The sequence below is a fragment of the Eschrichtius robustus genome, chromosome 17 (genome assembly GCF_028021215.1).
Source record: "Eschrichtius robustus isolate mEscRob2 chromosome 17, mEscRob2.pri, whole genome shotgun sequence".
Taxonomy (NCBI): Eukaryota; Metazoa; Chordata; class Mammalia; order Artiodactyla; family Eschrichtiidae; genus Eschrichtius; species Eschrichtius robustus.
The window spans coordinates 6,778,387-6,797,716 of NC_090840.1; the positions used below are offsets into that span (position 1 = coordinate 6,778,387).

Below are 19,330 nucleotides of genomic sequence, written 5' to 3' on the forward strand. Positions count from 1 at the left end.
GTGGGGCTGACATCATCAGCTCCTTCGTGTCCCAAAAGATACTTCGCTCTAGTCCACTGTTACAGACTTTATGCATTACGTGAAATAAGATATCTCCAGATTTTGAAAATATTTATTTTAAAAACAGCAATCAAATTGTGTGTAATCACATTTTCTGCCTGGCTTTGAAAGCTACATTATTCAATATGCCAGTGGTCCTTTCCATCATGGCGACATATTAGCAATTCATGCTGCTCTAATACATCTGACTTCCTTGATGTACAGCACTCCCTACAGACCCAGAGAAACACTCCTGCTTCAGTTCCGTGTGTCCTGCGCAGTACCTACCGAAGTGATGGTTGTCAAAACAGTTGTACAGTGGCCTTTGAATGCCAAGTGTGCCATGACTGAAAGCTTCAAACGACAATAAATCTGAGTATATACATTATGCTTGCTTTTGTTGCCTGGAAAAACTAAGGCATTCGGGAAATAAACCCCCCAATTTTATTGCCTTTTAACATCTTTTTCCATTTTAAACTCCAGAACTGGAAATTTGAAGCATTCAAAGAAATTGAAATCTCCTTTGTTGCTTTTTTCATTGTAAATTTTCTATACTGTGTCATTAGGAACCACACTCTACAAAAAGCCCAGGTTCTAAATGAATCCTTTCTGTGAGGCCATTCTAAAACTTTGCACGGTTTTTCTTTGTATGAAAGAGCTTCTGTTGCCTGCACAAAGAACAAGCGATCGCCACATATATCGGCCAGGCAGGAGCCTTGGATGACTTTATACAAGGTTGCATTTTGCCTTTTACCAGTCCATGGTGAAACCCAGCAGCGAATGTGCCAGGGTGGAGAGAAAAAGGAGAGGCTCTTGATTTCAGTTTGTACGAATCAAAAGATTTTTCTTAAACCATGAATACTTAATATGGACATTTTCTTATTTTACCCTTCTCCCAAAATAGCTCTGTAGTTTCTTTTTAACAACATGAAAACAACATCACTTTCTTCTTAATGGCAGAATAATATTTTCCACTCAAAAGAAATGTTCTGTCCAATAGGTTCAAATATCTTAATAACCGATTAGGTTTTGGGGTGGGGGGACAGGTAAAACACTGAGAATCTAGTCCAAGTGATGGTGGGAAAAATGACTAAGTAACTAAAGTGACAAGTTGAGTGAGTCGTGACTCTGGGATCATAGTTGTGTGGTCGATAGAGAATGAATCATAGGAAAATGCCAGCCCTGGAAAGGACCTCAGAGATCAACTAGTCTTGTGGTTTTCCGTCTCCTTTGGGGGCAGAACCCTATGTTCAAGGGAATTTTTACAAGAAATGTGAACAAGTGAGATGAATAAGAGCAACACCTTTCTGGCTGGTTCCTGGCTTCCCCTGGCTCCGCCTGATCTAGTCCAACCCCACTGGTTACAGACAGGGTGCAGCAAATTGCCCATGGTTAACAAACTTATCCCAGGCAGGGCCTGGCCTTCCACACTCTCATTCCAGTGCTCTTCTAACCAGATTCCACTCTTGGAAAAGCACAGGCGGTCGATTATCCACTATCAAAATAACTCAGGAATTTTGAGAAAAATGGAACTCTTGCATATTGGGTCATGAGTGGCTGTTTAACTTGGACCTAGAGAATCAGAACTAGTTGGCACTTGTTCAACAGTATATACTAATAGAAATTCTACACTGTTTTATAGCCTGGTCTTGGAAAATATGGATTTTAAGACAATGGAATCTTTTTTCAAGTGCCAGAAATCTTACTTTTTGCAGGAGTCCTGACTGACTACTAACACATAAAATGGCACAGGCAAGAATATACAAAAAGGAAGCGGTGGGAAATTTGGGAAGGAAAAACTGTCACCCTATGTATGTTTCACCCCGGTATATGTTTATGGCAAGTTTCAGAAGGCAATCTAGATTTTCTACCCTGGTGACCTTTTTATCAGAAAGGGATTCCCACTGAATATATCTAGCACCTACTGTGTGACAGGCACTACTTTACAGATATTAACCACGTTAATGCTACAACAGTATGGGATTAAGTGTCTTATTATACCTATTTTAGAGGTAAGGAAACTGAGGCACAAAAAGGTTATGTAAGTTGCTCAATGTCATGCAGCTGGTATAGGTCTGTGCCAGGATTTGAACTGTGGTAGTTGTGGTCCAAAGATGTCAGTTTTAATCAAAATGATGTATAAGGACACTCAGTAGAAGGTAAAGACTTCTTTGGTGACTAGCAAGCTTATTGCCTTTTATTTATTTATTTTTTTTTTGGACAGATGTGAAGAAGATTAAGGATTTAAGTATAAATAGCTCTTTTGGAAGATCTTCTCTCGTGCCTTTTAACTTCTCCAAAGGAGTTATACATATACAGTCTTGCTTTTCATATTTTATTTAGCAAACTTATATAATAATGCTTCCTATGTGCCAACCAATGGTCTAAGCAATTCTTAAATATTCATTTCACTCCATGAGGTAAGGACGACCATTATCCTTGTTTATCAGGTAAGGAAGCTGGGGTATTCACTGGTTGAGCCACTGAGCAAGTCTCTTAAGTACCCTGAATCTCCATTTTTCATTTGCAATATTGGGATAATAATACTCACTCAGATATTGATTTCTAATTACGGACTAAATTTTTTTACATCTAATATATTAGAAATTTGTTGGTAATGTTTATAATCAGTAAAACTGTATCACTTATGTTGCCAGTGGGGATAAGAAACAGGCAGATGTAAGAAAATTTAAATTTAAAATAAATTTTCAGAAAAGATTATATATTATACAAGACAGCAACATATATAACATATAATAATGCATGTATGTTAAACATTATAATAACCTCTAAAATATATACAATATCTAAATGAGAATAAAAATATGTTCACCTCTTTGATCCATTCAGATTCTAAAACTCCATCATGTGAAAATACTAACACAAAGATCTGAGCACCCTACTGACAGCAAAAGGCTCAGCTTTAGTAACACTGAAGAGCTTCTGGAAAATAAAACTGACGACAGTTGATCCTACACATAAATCTACCTAGGGGGGCTTATACTTACAAGATTTTAAAATCTACAGCAAGTTCATTATTTAGAATCCACAAGTGTTAGCTTTTATTAGTTGTTCCCAAACTGTAGGTGACCTTGAAAGGAGTTATTATCAGAAAGAGCCCTGTAATTTCTAGGTGGGAAGCTTTTACTTCCTGATTCTGTAGCCATTATTTCCTCGTCTATATGAACATTGATAACCTAAATTGTGCACTATTCCATTTCATACATATATCATAAATATAGGGGCTTCCCTGGTGGCTCAGTGGTTAAGAATCTGCCTGTCAATGCAGGGGACACGGGTTCGAGCCCTGGTCCAGGAGTATCCCACATGCCGCGGAGCAACTAAGCCCACGCGCCACAACTACTGAGCCTGCGCTCTAGAGCCCGCGAGCCACAACTACTGAAGCCCGCGTGCCTAGAGCCCGTGCTCCACAACAAGAGAAGCCACCGCAATGAGAAGCCCGCGCACCGCAACGAAGAGTAGCCCCTGCTCGCCGCAACTAGAGAAAAGCCCGTGCACAGCAAGGAAGACCCAATGCAGCGAGAAGTAATAAATAAATAAAAAATAAATAAATTTATTTTAAAAATATATATATATGTCAACAACTGATAAACCAATTAATCATCTGGTTAAATTTTGTGATCACATTATACACGAGCAAAGTTGCTGGAAAAGAGTTTTGGTCAGTTTTTACAAAGACACACGAAAAAAGTACCTTATAGACCTAACGTTACTTCAAAGAAAATAATCCTTAGCCCTTTTTAAATATAAAATATGGCAATATGAAGGGTTGTTCATCTTTAGATCCACTGATTTGGGAATGATGTGCAAACAACTTAAGAGCTCGTATTTCTGTCCTCACTGTCACCACCCTGTGTGTCTGCACACTCCTTGCCTGAGTTACAACAACAGAGGGCTCCTCAGACTTTACACAACTCCAGTTTCTTGCCACTGCGATCCCTCCAGAGAGATGCCAGAGGATTTTCCTATGACACGGGTTTCATAATGCTTTTGCCTTGAGTGAAAACAGCCAGCGGTTTCTTAGACTCCATCATATCAAGCCCACAGTCCTTAGAGTGATTTTTGAAACCTTTTGTCAAATGTCCTAATTTAAAATATCCAACCTGCTTTTCAAATGCTCTCTCTCCTAGATGCCTTTTCTTTCCTTTCTGTTTGTCTAAATCGAAACCATCTTTCAAGACCTGACTGCCGTCCTACCTTTTCCACTAAGTTTTATAAATTACCCAAACCAGATGACTATAATCTCTTCCAACCAGGATTCCTACTGGGTTCACGGCCAGTAAAATTGTGTTTAGCCCTTCTCCTGTCTCAAATTGCTTGATGTTTCACTCAAACTGTTTCATACTTAGTTACGTTTTTTCTGTAGTTTACAAGCTCCTGAAGGACAGTGACCATATTTTATCAATCATTTGAGCCCTTTCAAACTTTTAGAGCACAGAAGGCATTTAAAATGTACACACTGATGAGTGGCATTCTAAACACATGATAGCTCAAAATAAGATTGGAGATGCCCCTTGTTTCTCAAAGGAATTAGTAGACTCCAGTAAAGTCGGCCTTTCCAACTTTATTAGATTTCTATTGCAACTTTGCAGTATTATCAAACTCTGGCTCTTGCAATCCAGTCAGAGATCCAAGCCTTGAAAAAGGACTCTTAAAACAAATTTCATCTCCAAATCTACTTTCTTCAAGAACACGCTGGCTTAAAAAATGGGTTTCCTGTAGATTTAATGTTAAATCAACATAATTAACTGGACCTATGCTGTCCAGGATAGTAGCCACTAGGTACATGTTGCTATCTTAAACGTAATTAAAACATAATAAAATAAAAATCAGTCCTTCAGTCACGCTAGCCACATTTAAAGTGTTCAATAGCCAATGACTATTGCTACTGGACAGCATGCATAACAGAAAAGCCATCACCACAGAGAGTTCTATTGGACAGTGCTGAAGCCTATCCAAAGTCTCGCCAAAACTTAATTTGTTGGAGCAGCTTTTTACTTACAGCATAAAATGCTAGGACCAGTACTGTGAGAGGCAAACTAGATGTCCACCCCAGAATACGGCTTGGAAGTACTGGGAAGTCTCACCATCCTATGAAAAACCCAGATAGACTCACCTTGCCAAGAACTGGAATGGCAAACTAGAGCTTCACTCGCTTAGTTTAGGCTGAACAGGGACCCTCTGCCTTGTAAAGTGTGAAAAGTTCCAAGGGAAATACCATGTTGATGGGAAAATACCGACGTCTGGTTTCTGACAGTGGGTTGGGTGGAGAGGAGCATAAAGAATTAGGATGAGCAGAGGCTCCTAACAAGGAAAGAGGGAAGCGTAGTAGAGGAAGGGCCTAGAAAGTGTGCTACACAGCCGCGGCTAGATCCAGTCCTGAGCACATCATCTGAGGGTGGAGTGACTTAGCAAGGGCAGCAAAACTGAGAAAATTCCAGATGCATGTATACTCAGGTTGCATAAGCATCTCTTAAAGAGTGAATGGTGAATTGGGAGGGTCCTGGAATGCTAAGAAGGCAAATTATATAAAAGAAAAAGGGTTTTGAGACTAAAACTATATAACTGAGTACCTCATTATCCTCCTATGGCCCAACTTCATTAGCACATGAGGAAGAAGCATAGAGGACAAAACTGGTATTTTATGTGCTGTGTTCGTCCTTCCTCTCCTTCTCAGTGAACAGGGAAGTCTATAAAGCATGACATGGATGCCTTATTGGCTCATGAACTGGGTCTGAAGGCTTAGCCCCAAAGAGGAATAGGCACGTGATTTTTCAAGGTCACTACTTTGAAGTACAACATTAATTAGATTTACACACTTAGCATGTTTTCTAAAAAATCCATCTTCCATTTTATGAAGTCACGGTTAATACTCTCAGGATAAATCTATACAGGTGGAGTATCATCTACAACCCGGGACAACAGTGTCGAGTGTTTTGCTCCTGCTGGTGCTGGGAACAAGCCCTCCCCTCTTGTCCACCCAGCTAGCTGCCACTTCTGAGGAGGATTCTATACCTTACCACGGCCTGTGACATTAGGCTCAGGGCTTCATTCCCCCAAAACTACTGCGGGATCTCTTTCCACTCCCCTTCTTCCCCCCTTTACGTTCACGATTAACAGAAAAACCTTCCTGTGAAGTCACTCAAGTTAGAGATACATCACCAAATGATTTAGGTAAGTGATAACATGAAACGCTTTCCCATCAGAAGCAACCTAAGGTGAGCAAGTTAATCGAGTCGTTCATCGCGAATGTGACAGAACTGTTCAGTGACTTACAAACATGACAACAGAGACGGTTGGACTGTTAAGTGATTGAACAACGCAAACCAAAGAACGCTCATTAGAAGTCACTGCTAACCTGAGAGAGGGTTTCATTACATGGCAGAAAGCTCTGCCCTTGGCCATATACTACTGACAATATTCTCTACTCCTTGTGATATAGACAGAGAACTTATTAAGGTTTTAGATGACATAAAAATCAGAAGGAAAGATTTTATGATGTCAGTATTTCTCAAGCATGGGATACTTGTTAAAAATACAGACTCTTGGACTTCCTGGGTAGGGGCTGGGCATTCAATTTTTGCTAGTCTTCTGGGTGATACATAGTCTCACTAAATTTGAGAAGTGTAGAACATGAGAAGATTCAAAGTGACAAACAAAGTCCAAGAGAGAGAAACACTTTAGTAGAGATAAATTCTGATCACCCAAATTATACCTTCAAAATAAAGATGAAAAATGTTTTCTTGCTTTCCTATTATATAAATCGGTGGAATTTGAGAGTGGAAAATAGGGGAGCAACCAACTTTCACAGCAGTTCCTAGAAGAAGTGGGGATCTTGCTTGTGTTGAAGAATCCTGCACTAGATGAGATGTGGCACCTTTATGATAACTTTTTATCTAAAAGCTAGCAAGACATTTTGACCATATGACCACACATTCAGTGTCAAATAGTATTTAGGACTTTGGGTTATAAATATGAGTGATCAAACATGTAATTAATTGATTTTGCCTTGGCTTAAATGTAAAATGGAAAATTGCTTTAGGATTTTACAGGATTTATGGATTTAGGATTTCATAGCTAAAAACCATTCTAGTTTCAGAAAGCCACGTTACGATGATTGAAAGCGTCTTGCGTTAATTTAGACCTCGTCCTCGCGGTGTCCCCTGCTCCCCACCACCAACCAGTAAGCAGACCCTTACCACAGAAATGGAGTTGGGAAGCAGTGCTCCGTCCTGGCCCAGCATGTTGGAGACGGTGATTTCAGGTAGGTCCATGTTTTGTGGATGAAACGGTAGCAGGCCATTATGGTTCATTGGGTGACACAGAGAGTGGTAACCAGGTTCGACCTCATTCAGGTGCACCAGCGAGTGGTCGGGGAGGGAAGGAGGAGTGATGGGTGGAATGTTAAAGTCTTCGCTTTCCAGGCTTGGACCAGGGTAGGACTGAAAAGACAACGGTGATATTGATGCAAATTATCATCCCCTTCTTTTCATCATGGTGAACAAACACACATGACCCTTTCAGATATTATTACAAGCATCATTAAGGATTTGGCAAAGACACTGCAAACACTCAGATTATCCTGCTGCAACTTCTCTATCGTGCACGGAAGAAAATCTCCTCGAAGGCATAGCCACTTCTCGTATAAAGAGTGCCGCCATTAAGCAGTTTTATTGTTCCAAGAAGCTGAACTCAAACAGATTTCAAAGGTCCCATTAAAATGCTCCAGAGTTTTAATCTAGCTGAATACCTTTTTTCATGGGAATTGTGGGGAAAGAAAGGCAATTTATAAAATTAATATTTGATCAAACATGTTTCATAGGGCTCCCTACTGCTCAGATCATGAGATGTAATAAAATGAATTCCAGAAGTTCTGAGGCAATTGCTTCTGGGTTTTGAAGAGCTACATGCTCACAACTGACAAAGAAAGAAATCTGGTAAAGTAGTAGCTAAACCATGTTGCATAAGTGTGACTTCAGAGAAAGTGTCATATATGAAGATAATGCCATTAAAAGCTATTTTTATCATGAAGATTATGCCATCAAAATAAAAATGAAGATGGCTTTCTTGATTTCTGACTAGTCACATTTATTTGATCTACCCCTAGAAGACAGTAAATAATTTTGTAATCATTTAAATGCAGTTCGGCCAATTTTGAAAGACAAAATTACACAAATGTCATTATAATACTAATTTAGGAATAAAAGTCAATCAGTAAAATAAATAACAACCTACATGGGGCTTTTTCTTTTAGAAAGTAGCTTTTAGATAAAACAGGAAGGGAGGGAGCAAAGACGGAAAGCAAGAGTATGTGAGGACACTCCTGCTTACAAATGGAATGTGGTAAACATGGAACATATATAAGGAGGAACTGAATAATAAAATATTGTTACCAGTTCATATCAAAACACAGCAATATTTAGCAGTCTTTAGAGAGCAGGTGCCATAATACGAAGGAAACAGAGCGGGTCCAGATCACTCTTGCAAGCCTATCTTTCAAAGTACGCGAGTCTTCCTAGCGTCTGAGCACAGGGGTAGCAAGGACTCGCTTGTCTGGCAGCAGCACGCCTGCTGGAGTGTGCGAGATTGGAAATGAGCAGGCAGAGGGTAGGAGCCAAAGAAAGGAGTGCACGGTATTCATGGGGTGTTCAGCCAATCAGCTTCGTGCTCCTGCTTCCAAGTGCCTGGGGTTATTTTTTTCCAGATGACGTCTGTTTGTCTAACAGAAAGAAAACCTTCAACTTGCACTTGCTAAATGTTGTACAAGTTTTGATGTATTTGTTTAGGTTTTGTCAGGAGACACGATTAAATGAGGAGCTAATTGGGAAGTCTGGCATTGAGACGTGGTCACGTAGAAGCACGTGTGGGTTACAGACTGGGGGCGTATGAAGGAAAGATTTAATTCATCTCTGCAGACAATTTTTCTTAAGTATCTAAAGTTCTGTTAAAAGAAAAAATCACCAGCACTAAAAGTTCAATCATAAGTTATCAAATTTTCCTGTTTACAGTTATCTACCTCTTGTCTGAAAAATATACTAGTGCCCTGTGTCAAAACAGCAAGTTTGATTAAATTCTCACTTGCCTAATATATTTTAGACCTTTAATCTGTAGATCTAAACCATCAGCCCCTGGTACAAGTATTCACATAAGAAGCATAAAAGATGCAAAACGGTGGAGGGTGGGAGGGAGAGGAAGCACACTTATTAATGCTGGCTTCGTAGAAAGCGCTGTATTGAGTCCTTTGACTATGCTGTCTTCATTTAGTCCTTACAATAATCCTTTGTGTAGCTATTATTACCCTGTTTTCTTGAAGAGAAAATTGAGAGTTTGAAGTTAAATAACTTTCACTTAGCTGGTAAGCAATCAACTCAGTACATTTGAGGGCTGGATATACGAAGGAGGAAGGCGTTTTTATTTCTAACACTTCCATAACTAGTTTAATTGCTATTATTTTATTAAGTTGAATGATACAAAGTTGCCAATACTCAACTGTTTTTAATCAATAAAATTTCACAATTTAAGAATTAGTATTAGCATTAGTATCAGGTTTTTTCCTCGTCCCAAATTCCATCCCAATGCCCATCCCATTAAAATCAAATATTTACCCCATAAGAGCACAAGTATTCATAATTTGTCTTTCTGTCAACATTTCAAAGGCTGAACTTGTTGATACATATCTTTTAAGAAGCTAATTAACGTCAGTTTGAAACCTTCCTGAATAAGATACAATTAATGCCAGCCATAAAGGAAAAAGATGTTTTTAACTTTATAAATGCCATTAAACCTCTGAAAATACCCAGGGATAGTCTACCTATGGTGTACTATAACTTTACATTCTAGAATTTCTCCAGTAGTTAAATCTTAACTTGCGGTGTTTTAAAGGAAGTTTTAATTGGTATCACTTTACGTCCAGTGATAACAATTGTACTGCAATTTAACTAAGCTACATGGTTTATTTTCATGTAATTACACATTAATGTTATTTAATCCGTGCACTTACATACCAAAACCACGGATTCCACAACTTAACTGGTAATGGGTAGTTATGTGGATCAAGAATTTTAACAACAAAAGGTTACTTAGTAGTTTCTATTCTTCACATTAGAAGTCATGAGATGGTTATTTGCCAGGAACCTATTACAATGTAATCGATGCCATATAAAAGTATCACGGTAATTGTATGAATGTCAAAATGTCACAGAACTCACAAAAACTTCAATGCCAGACTAATTACTAATTATTTTTTAAATTTGGAAATGAATTAGCTAATTCTTCAACACTGACTTCCATGGCATGGCATCTTTATTTTGACTTCTTAAAACCTAATAAGTTTGACTTAACCACAGTAAGTTATATACTAAGAGGCAATTTGCAGTTTCAGGGGTGATGTAACAATCGCATATGATTCAGTATTTTCCCTCGTTCCCCATGAAGCTGCCTGGTTACAATCAGTGTTCAATGTCTGTTGAATGAATTAACGAACGAATCACTGAATGAATGCATGCAAGAAGAAATGAATGAATGTGAAGATGACTCTCCAAAGGCATGAAGTTTATGACTATACCCCTGTTATGCCATGGGCTTGGATAAGTATCCTGTATCCCCAAGAAGGCACTGGCTAGGTGACAGCACGGTATGGAACGCTGATTGCTCAGCATGTTGGGAAGCCAAAAGTACTGTATCCTGTTAAAGATGTAAAGGCTTAAGCAGCTTGAGAAAGGCTGGGGTAGGGTAGTTTGGTGTCCCTCTCTGGCTGTTGATATGTCGTCCCCCTGAAGTGGTTTGCACTCACCATCCCGTGGTAACACAGAAGTCCCAGAGGATTCCTAAGGGCGAGTGTGGGGCCCCCTGGCTCTCAGAAGTTGTTGGAACCTAATGCCTACTGCAGCTAGCTAAGGACCTGGCGGAAGCCTTGGTTCCGCATCAGGATCCCTTGGGGATGGCTACCAGCAAGGGCCTCACCAGACAAGTGGACAGAGAGGGCATGAGAGGGCGTTCTGAGCACAGAAACAGGGACATTGGTGATGAGACCAGGGACTGAGCAGTCAGAGAAGCTTCAGTGAAAATCGTTCCTTGCACCTTCTACTGATTCAGGGTCCTTTTCTGATTCGGGCTTATTTTACTCCTTCAAGTCTCAGTGAGGCCAGGTATTAAAAAAACTTTCATTCTCCAATTCTCCTGAGACCAAAGATCATTTGATCCTTCCTAAGACCTTGCATATCCCGATGAGACACAGGGCTACTTTTTTTAGTCTGAGTTAGAGACCACCAAGGAGTCAATCCATGGCCTCTGAGAATCTGGGGGGCTGGGTTCCAGGCTACAATGCTGGAGAAGAGCAGGTATGGACTTTCAAGGAGGCATCATCTTCCTTATCAGCCTTTATAGTGCCTTTTACCCCTCCCAATCTAGAAATCAGAATCTTCTCAGCAGCTGTCTCTTCCCCAAGAAATGATAAAAGTCAATGGTGACCATCTACACAAATGAAGAGAAAGTACTTAGGGTTAATGGTATGAAATTCAAGACAATATGTTTACTTTTATCTTGGATCTTCACCATGTTAATGAAAGGTAAACTGGAAACAAAGCAGCATGCAAAGTGATTTGCTCTAAACCATAGCTAGTCTGCATGATCTAAATGAGTCAAAGACCTCAGAATTATATTACTGTTACTCAACCAGATTTTCCCTGATCCTAAGTTACTCACTGGCCCTAGACACAGGAGACTCTCCTTCTATTGCTGGTGCTGGGATACGGCTCTATTCTAGAGTGGGAGGCTCTGTGAGTCCCTGTGTGTCCAGGGAGCAGAAGCCAAGAGTCATGATACGTGGGGAGAATGGGCTGTGCTTTCACGAGGCTTGGCTAACGCTGGACTATGTATGAACTTCTCAGAGGCCATAAGGGGACTGTTGGAAGCATTAAAGTAGTAATTTCAAAATATTATCCTCCTCAAGAGACTATTTTTATGGTTCTAAATAATAGATCCAGTGACTATTTCAAGTCATTTTCTTGAAACCTTACCATTGGCATTTGCATATTTAGCTTACAAAGTGCTACGTCTTTCTCTGATGGGGCGACAGATCTTGGACTGGTTGAGCGTACTTATAATGCTTCCTCAGTGACTGATAAGAAGGCCACGGAACATGCTGGAAAGACTGGAGGCTCTGGAGTCCAGCAGACAGGGCTGTTCCAGGCTCTTTGAAGCATTTATTAGTGTGGGTTCTGGGACAGGTTTCTCCTTTGAGCCTCAGTTTCAAAACCTGCTTTATGGGGTTCTTATGAGCATGAAAACAAAAACATAAGAGAGGTAAAAAGCCTAATAATATATGTCTGCCACACAGAAAGTTCTTGATAAATGGCAGCTTTGGCATAGCTATGGTTATTGTTAAATGTGTTTATATATGCCATGGATTGGGTCATGTCTGAGAAAACAACTATAGAGCAAATAGGAGAGGACTTAGACATCGTAATAAAGGAATTTCCGTATATTTGCCATTGATCAGACCTCATATTGAAGCAAAGTGTAGCCCTATTCATACATAATGTATTCATTTAATTGCTCCCCATAAATAGGTTTTGTTTTTATTTTAATGGGATTAAATTGCAGTTTTGAAATTAAAGAATAAAAAGATAGTGGGAAATGGTGACTAGGCGAAGATGCTGAAGAGCTCAGACAATAAGGACCTCATGTGCAGAGGGCCACAACTCTGATTCTTCAGAGAACTCTGCTGCCGGCCGGCACCCAGGCTGATCAGTTCCTGACAGTTCCATCCTACTGACCCAGGTAAAAGGCTAATGAATGTGTGAAGCAGAATTTTCAGTGTCTAAGTTTGCAACAAAAGCTATACTCTCTAACATACTGTCTTGTGTCCGAAGGAAAACTATATTCCCTGGGAGACTGCTGTCAAGTTGCTGATCAGATGGTTTGTTTTCGAGACAAGAATCAAGAGTTGGGTTAGGAAAGTAACAGAAGAGCCTTCCGATCTGTTTTGATTTGATCTTTTGGGAACCTTTCTAGCCTCTTGACTAAAGCCACTGTCCTTCCCCATGTCCAACCACCCCCAGCATTCCCAACTCAGTGAAAAAGGAAGGAAAACGTCTCACCTGATTTCTGGAAGATCTCATTCCCCTGCCTGTTTAATGACATGCTCACATTTCTTTTTCATCATTTTTGCTTTACATAGTCCATGGCCTGGGTATCCTGTTTACATTATTTTCTCCTTCTGCAATCCACACTTCCTTTCACTACAGCCTGTTCTTATTTTTTGTTCTTATTCTACATTATTACATCTGGAGGTGGGATGTTAATTAGGCTGATTTTTCTTTTGACTACAGAGAATTTATGTTTTTGTACTGTTTAGATAGAGTGTTAATATATGCTGACTGGGAACAAATAATGGGAAATCTCTACTGGATTTTGTCTTTTCTTCTCTTCTAAAAATCTAGTTTCTCCACCAGAAGGGCCCTGTATTTGCGGGTCTTTGTCCACATATTGCAATCATTATACAGAGTATTCAATCTTTGGTGACAAGAGGTCCTATAACTCAGAAGAATTCAAAAGATATCATCTTGTACATATCTTTAAATTATGTGATGGCTTCATGCAATCATGCACACACTAAAAATATGGCTATGGTTATAACACTGTAAAATATGTTTCTCATATAGATCTTTATCTGAAAGATAAATAAATAGCACTGCCATCAAATTTATATGAAATGCCTTAATTTTTAATCTATAACATAATTTCTGAAAGTTCAGGATAGAAAATTGCCCATGTTTAAACATGTTTCATCTTGTATTATTAAAAATTCTTGTTGCATAATTTAAATAACTGAATGAAAAGCAAAGTAAATTTGAGTTCATTAGAAAAATAATAAACTTCCTCTGTATGTTTTCAGAAGTTGATATTGATGTAATGGTGATTTCCCTAGAAAGAGTTTAAATAGCATCAACATTATCTCCAATTTCTTTTGAGAAGACCTTCAGAAGCAGGTATTTTTCAGATTCTTTTGTCTCTGCATGAACAAGGGTTGATAGCTTGAAACTATAATGTATTACTGTGGAAAGCTTTGGTCTGTTACATAAATCATCTTAACACTCAGCAAGAATTGTCCAACAGTGCCATTGATGTGCTCAAGCCAATGATCCTGCAAACAATTTTTTTGTCTTTCTTTACATGTTAGACAATAGCAATAAATCATCTTCATTTAAAAACACACAATGTACTAATTTTTCAAGCAACAGTTATCAAGATGCATTTTGGGTAGAACGTACCACATTTATTTTATTTGTGCTCATTAGTTTCTGTAACCTTATTAAGTAAAAGGCAATGAGAGCTTCATTTGTCATACAAGCATTTGTTGTGTACCTACTGTGTGTAAGGCATCCCACAAAGTATGATTTGAGATACAAAGAACTATAAGAGTTTGTCATAAAGGAAGTAAATTAGAAGAGATATAAAAACTTAGGCTTCCAATAAACAGCATGTTCGATTGTCAAACTAAGTGATATTTGAGTGTAAATGAAAGAGGAATTATTTGAAGCTGGGATGATGGCGGGTGGGGAGGTTGTTATAAGCAGATTTTCCCTGATAACAGGACCTGAAGATCAGACACTTCTGCTGAGATGCAGTAGGTGATGAAGGGAAGACCACAAAACTGACAAACGAGCGAGTCCAGACAGGGCAGCAAGGAGGTTCAACAGGGAGGTCAGGTCTTCAATGTCTAAGAAAACTTCAAGGGCAAGATTGAGCCCACTGATCAAAAGAAACTTTGGGGTACTGAGCCCAATGAGAGCCTCTACTGGGACTTGCTTTTATTGGATTATTAAAAACCAGGGTGCAAAGCCTCAATGAGACCAGAAAACAGGGTTAGCTTGAGGCCGCCCCAGAGAATATCTGACACTGGGGCTGGGTTGGCGAGAGGTCTGACCTTGAGATGGGGTTAACAGGCTGAAGCTTTGAGGATCTGTGGGTGTTAGGGCAGTGGGCCGAGCACTCTCAGATCAGGGGTGGGCAGGTCAGGGAAGTCCAGCACTCTTCTGTGTGCCATGACTGCTGCTAGGGCCACTCTTAAAAAAAAGTTTCTGGGAAACAAATAATGTGCCCCCCCCTACCCCCTAGCACAACCCACAACCCACATGGACGATGACTAGGGAGAGCAGATTAAAGTGGGGAAGCTTCTTCCGAAACCCTAGTGGGGGCCCAAGGATGTTCTGGTAATAGGTCATCATTCTGTATTCAGTGCTTAAAGGGGATAATTGAAACATTTACAATTTCATTGCTTAGCATAGATTTTATGTACAAATGCAGTCCATCTTTTTAAGTTTTCCAGATGTCTTCAATTCTCACACTGAGTTCTGAGATTCAGTTCTACAATTTTTGGGGGGTTTATTTTATAAATAATCCATGTTAATGAGAGAAAAAGAAGAAAATATACATGAAAAAAAATCACTCAAATTCAACCACTCAGGAAAAAAAAAAAAACCTACACTATTAAAACATGTGTATTCTTTCAAGAATCTTTTCAGTCCATATTTGCTATCTTGTTTTGGCCTTTTGTTTTGTTTTTAATAACAAAAGTTAGATCATAAAGCTCTAATTTTGGAGCTAGAAATACTATATGCAAATCTCATCTCATCTCTTAGCAGGTGTAGTTACTTAATTCTTCTAAACCTTAGTTCCCAAATCTGTAAAGTAGGGTTGATAACAGTATTCAGTTCATTAAGGGTATATCAGGATTAATTGAGATAAATGAGATAATGTAAATAATTTGAGTAATATACTAGCTCATAAGAGCTATCAATAAATGTAAGCTATATTATTATACCATCATAGAATTTAACCTGGTCACTTAAAAAGGATGTGAATGTTTTTCATGTCAATAAATATCATCTATTACATTTTGTTTAAATGACTACATATCATATCATTGTGTGCATGTTCCGTAATTTATTCCAGTTTCTTATTACCAAACATTTAGGGTATTTCTAATTTTTCTCTGTTATGAACCTCACTGTGGTGAATAACCTTATGCATGTTTTTCTTAGGATAATGTTCTAGAGTTCTATAATTATGCTCAAATGAAATTATAGAATGCTCGGTCGAGAGAAGACCTCAGAGACTACGCTCCCACTTTGTAGATGCGAAAAATGAGGAGTAAAGAGGTTAAATGATTTGCTTGTATTCAGAGCACTAGTTGAGCAGAGGGGAAACCCATAGCATCAATACATAGAATTTTTTACATTTCATAATCAAATAAAATGCATTGGGTTTTTTAAAAAAAATGTATTTTATTTATTTATTTTTGGCTGCATTGGGTCTTGGTTGCTGTGCGTGGCTTTCTCTAGCTGCGGTGAGCGGGGCCTACTCTTCATTGCTGTGCGCAGGCTTCTCACTGCGGTGGCTTCTCTTGTTGCGGAGCACAGGCTCTAGGTGCACGGGCTTCAGTAGTTGTGACACGCAGGCTCAGTATTTGTGGCTCACGGGCTCTAGAGCGCAGGCTCAGTAGTTGTGGCACACGGGCTCAGCTGCTCCGTGGCATGTGGGATCTTCCTGGACCAGGGCTCGAACCCGTGTCCCCTGCATTGGCAGGTGGATTCTTAACCACTGCGCCACCAGGGAAGCCCAACGCATTTGGGTTTTAATATACTATTTTAAAGCATGTACGGCCTTTGAGCTTTAATAAAATTTTCTTTTTTAAGAAACCTGTGCTAAATTGATTTTTGCTTATGGTCAGATTCTTTTTGCTAAATCATATATAGGCAGCCAGCATGGAATTAAGCATTCAGTGTTGGCCTATTTTTATATGTACATATTTTCATGTAAACTTTAAAATATACACTACATGTGTTTATGGCCATTCTTTTCATTTTTTTCCCGTTGTACAGAAATCAGTAAATGTTGCACATGTAAACCCACATTCTTCATGAAAAAGCCAGATTAGCAGAGGAGCTAAACAGATGGCCTCTGCTCTTGGTCTGGCTCCTCCCTCAATCAAGAGGGCCAGAAAAAGGAAAGATCATCATACTCTGACAGGCAATTCCTACTGTTTGGATCTTTTACCAGGAAGCAACTGCAATTGGATCCCTAGGTATCTGAGGACCATCTCGCTTCCTACAGTCTTCACTACCAGGAAAGCTTATGCTGAAGCGGAGCTGAAGATAGGGGCGAGGGAAAAAAAAAAAAAAAAGAACAATTGGAGATAATTTCCTGAGTTTAAAGAAGATAGAATTCCTCCTCCTTCGGTTACCCAGGAGCAGGATGGCTGAGAAAGCAGCGGAAGCGGTGCGACGTCTTTGATGGAAAGATCTCCTATACTTTGTTTACCTTTTGGTGGAGAAAAGGAAAAGCGCCAAGAAGGGGAAGAGCCCTGGACCCAGACAAGAAAAGCAATGAAAATACAGAGGAAAAGGGGACAGCTATGGTGGCAAAGGTTTGGAAAAGAGGGGAAAGAAGGAATCACCGCTTTGGATAAAAGAAGCCAGGGACTGCAAATAAACACCTCACCTCTGCACAGCTTGTATGTGTGTCTGAACAAATATGAAATTGCTGCTTTGGTAGGGAAGAGATGGTCAAATATCTGCAATTTCATTTGGTTCAACCTGCTGCTTTTCAGAGTATTCCCACACACAGTAACACACGCGGTTATCTGAATACTGACAAGGACTGAGGTTAGCACATCAACATTTTGACCTTGAAGTTCTAAAATACAGTGAGGCCTTGCTGCCCATGGATGGAGTCTGACTTGGGCGTTAGGCCCTTCCGGGCGAGAAACTTAGCTGGGATATGTACTATCTTTTTGATGTTTGGCCAGTCCCTCTATCATTTTCATCCTCCAAGAACTGTTGTAAGGGTTAAATGAGATAATGCGTGCAAGGCCTTTGCTCAGTTCCTTACGGACGCAGGTAGCTGCCAACTGACGGCTGTTATTATTATGGATCGGCGTCATTCTTTACCATGGAGCTAGGGGAGCGCGAACCTAAACTTGCAGCCAAGCAGAAGCTTCCTACTAAAACTTACCATCGTCTTGGCAAGCAAGACATTGAACTGAAGTCAGAGCATAAGAAATAAACACCTCAGTGCTCACAGTTCAGGTGAGTTCAGGCTTCCCTGAAGGCAAATTCCGGACAGGGCGCTGGCCCTGCTCTATCCCTGCAATCCTGTTCCCTGCCCCCAGCTCCCACTCCTCCACGGCCACTCTGGTTTGTGAGTTCAGAAAATACCTACTCACAATGGGCTTAGCTATTCTTGAATGCAGGACTTCTCCTGAAACGCTAGGAGGCCCAGTCACATCCAAGGAAGGCTTCATTACTGGTCTCCAATCGTGACCCTCAGAGCCCTCGTGAGTTTCAGACCAGGCTGTTCTATTTGAAAAATCTGGTGCCAAATCCAAGAAGTCACTTGTTTGACTTTGCTTGCAACAGGATCAATGATCATAACTTACAAAGAGGAAGGAATGTATGGAGAGCATTTTCCAAGATAGCCACCAATTACTCTCAAATCATTAGGATTATAGTTAGAAATTTTTATGTCCAAACTGTGAAGTAACATAGATCAGAAAAAACACAGGAGAAAGAAAGAAAATATGGGATAAAGATGAAACTGAAACTCTGTGTTTCTGGGAAGTCCAGCTAAGTCTGCTCCAAAACCAAGGAACTGAAACTGCAAAGGGAAACTTGACACTTTTTAAAAGGTGTTTGGGTGGCAGGTGAGGATATCAAGAAGGTGGTCTCAGAAGATATAGGGGCGGGTGGTAAAACAGCTTTTCTAAGCCTCAGTGTTCTTATACTAAAAATGGGCGAAATTGCTTCTACTTGACGTACTGGCATGATGAAATTTTAGTGTTTGTTTGGAACAATCTTAAAGTGTCTTGGAAGTAGAGTTGGCATGGACAGATAACATCATTCAACATATTGCTATTCTTAACTTGAATATCATACCTATTTTTTAGACATTCTTTAGTGACAGGTTTATTATGAGTGATAGAAAAAAAAAATCTAACACACATATATATATTGCAAAATTTAGCAGGAAGGATCATTTAGTTTTTCATCACTGCTCATGTGCTAAAGAAAAACATCTGCAAAAAAATACGAATCTGAACAAGCTAAAGGGCTGTTTTCAAAACGTATCAAAATCAACTGTATAACTGGTCAGGCTGTGTGTTAAAGTCACAGCACCTCTTGCTGGTGCCTAAATGTCTTGGTGTCACTTGACAGCTGTCCACTGAGCAAACCATCCTCCACATGGAGCTCGATGCTTTTGGAGAATC

At 39.6% G+C, this 19,330-nt stretch overlaps 1 protein-coding gene across 1 annotated transcript in view; it reads right to left on the reverse strand.

The window, feature by feature from the left end:
• The window catches only part of TOX (thymocyte selection associated high mobility group box), a 296,786-nt gene that overhangs the window by 125,849 nt on the left and 151,607 nt on the right, over positions 1–19,330 (reverse strand). The window contains exon 3 of the mRNA XM_068526067.1: positions 7,260–7,502. Within this exon, the coding sequence (XP_068382168.1) occupies positions 7,260–7,502 (243 nt within the window). The remainder of the gene's footprint in view (positions 1–7,259; positions 7,503–19,330) is intronic.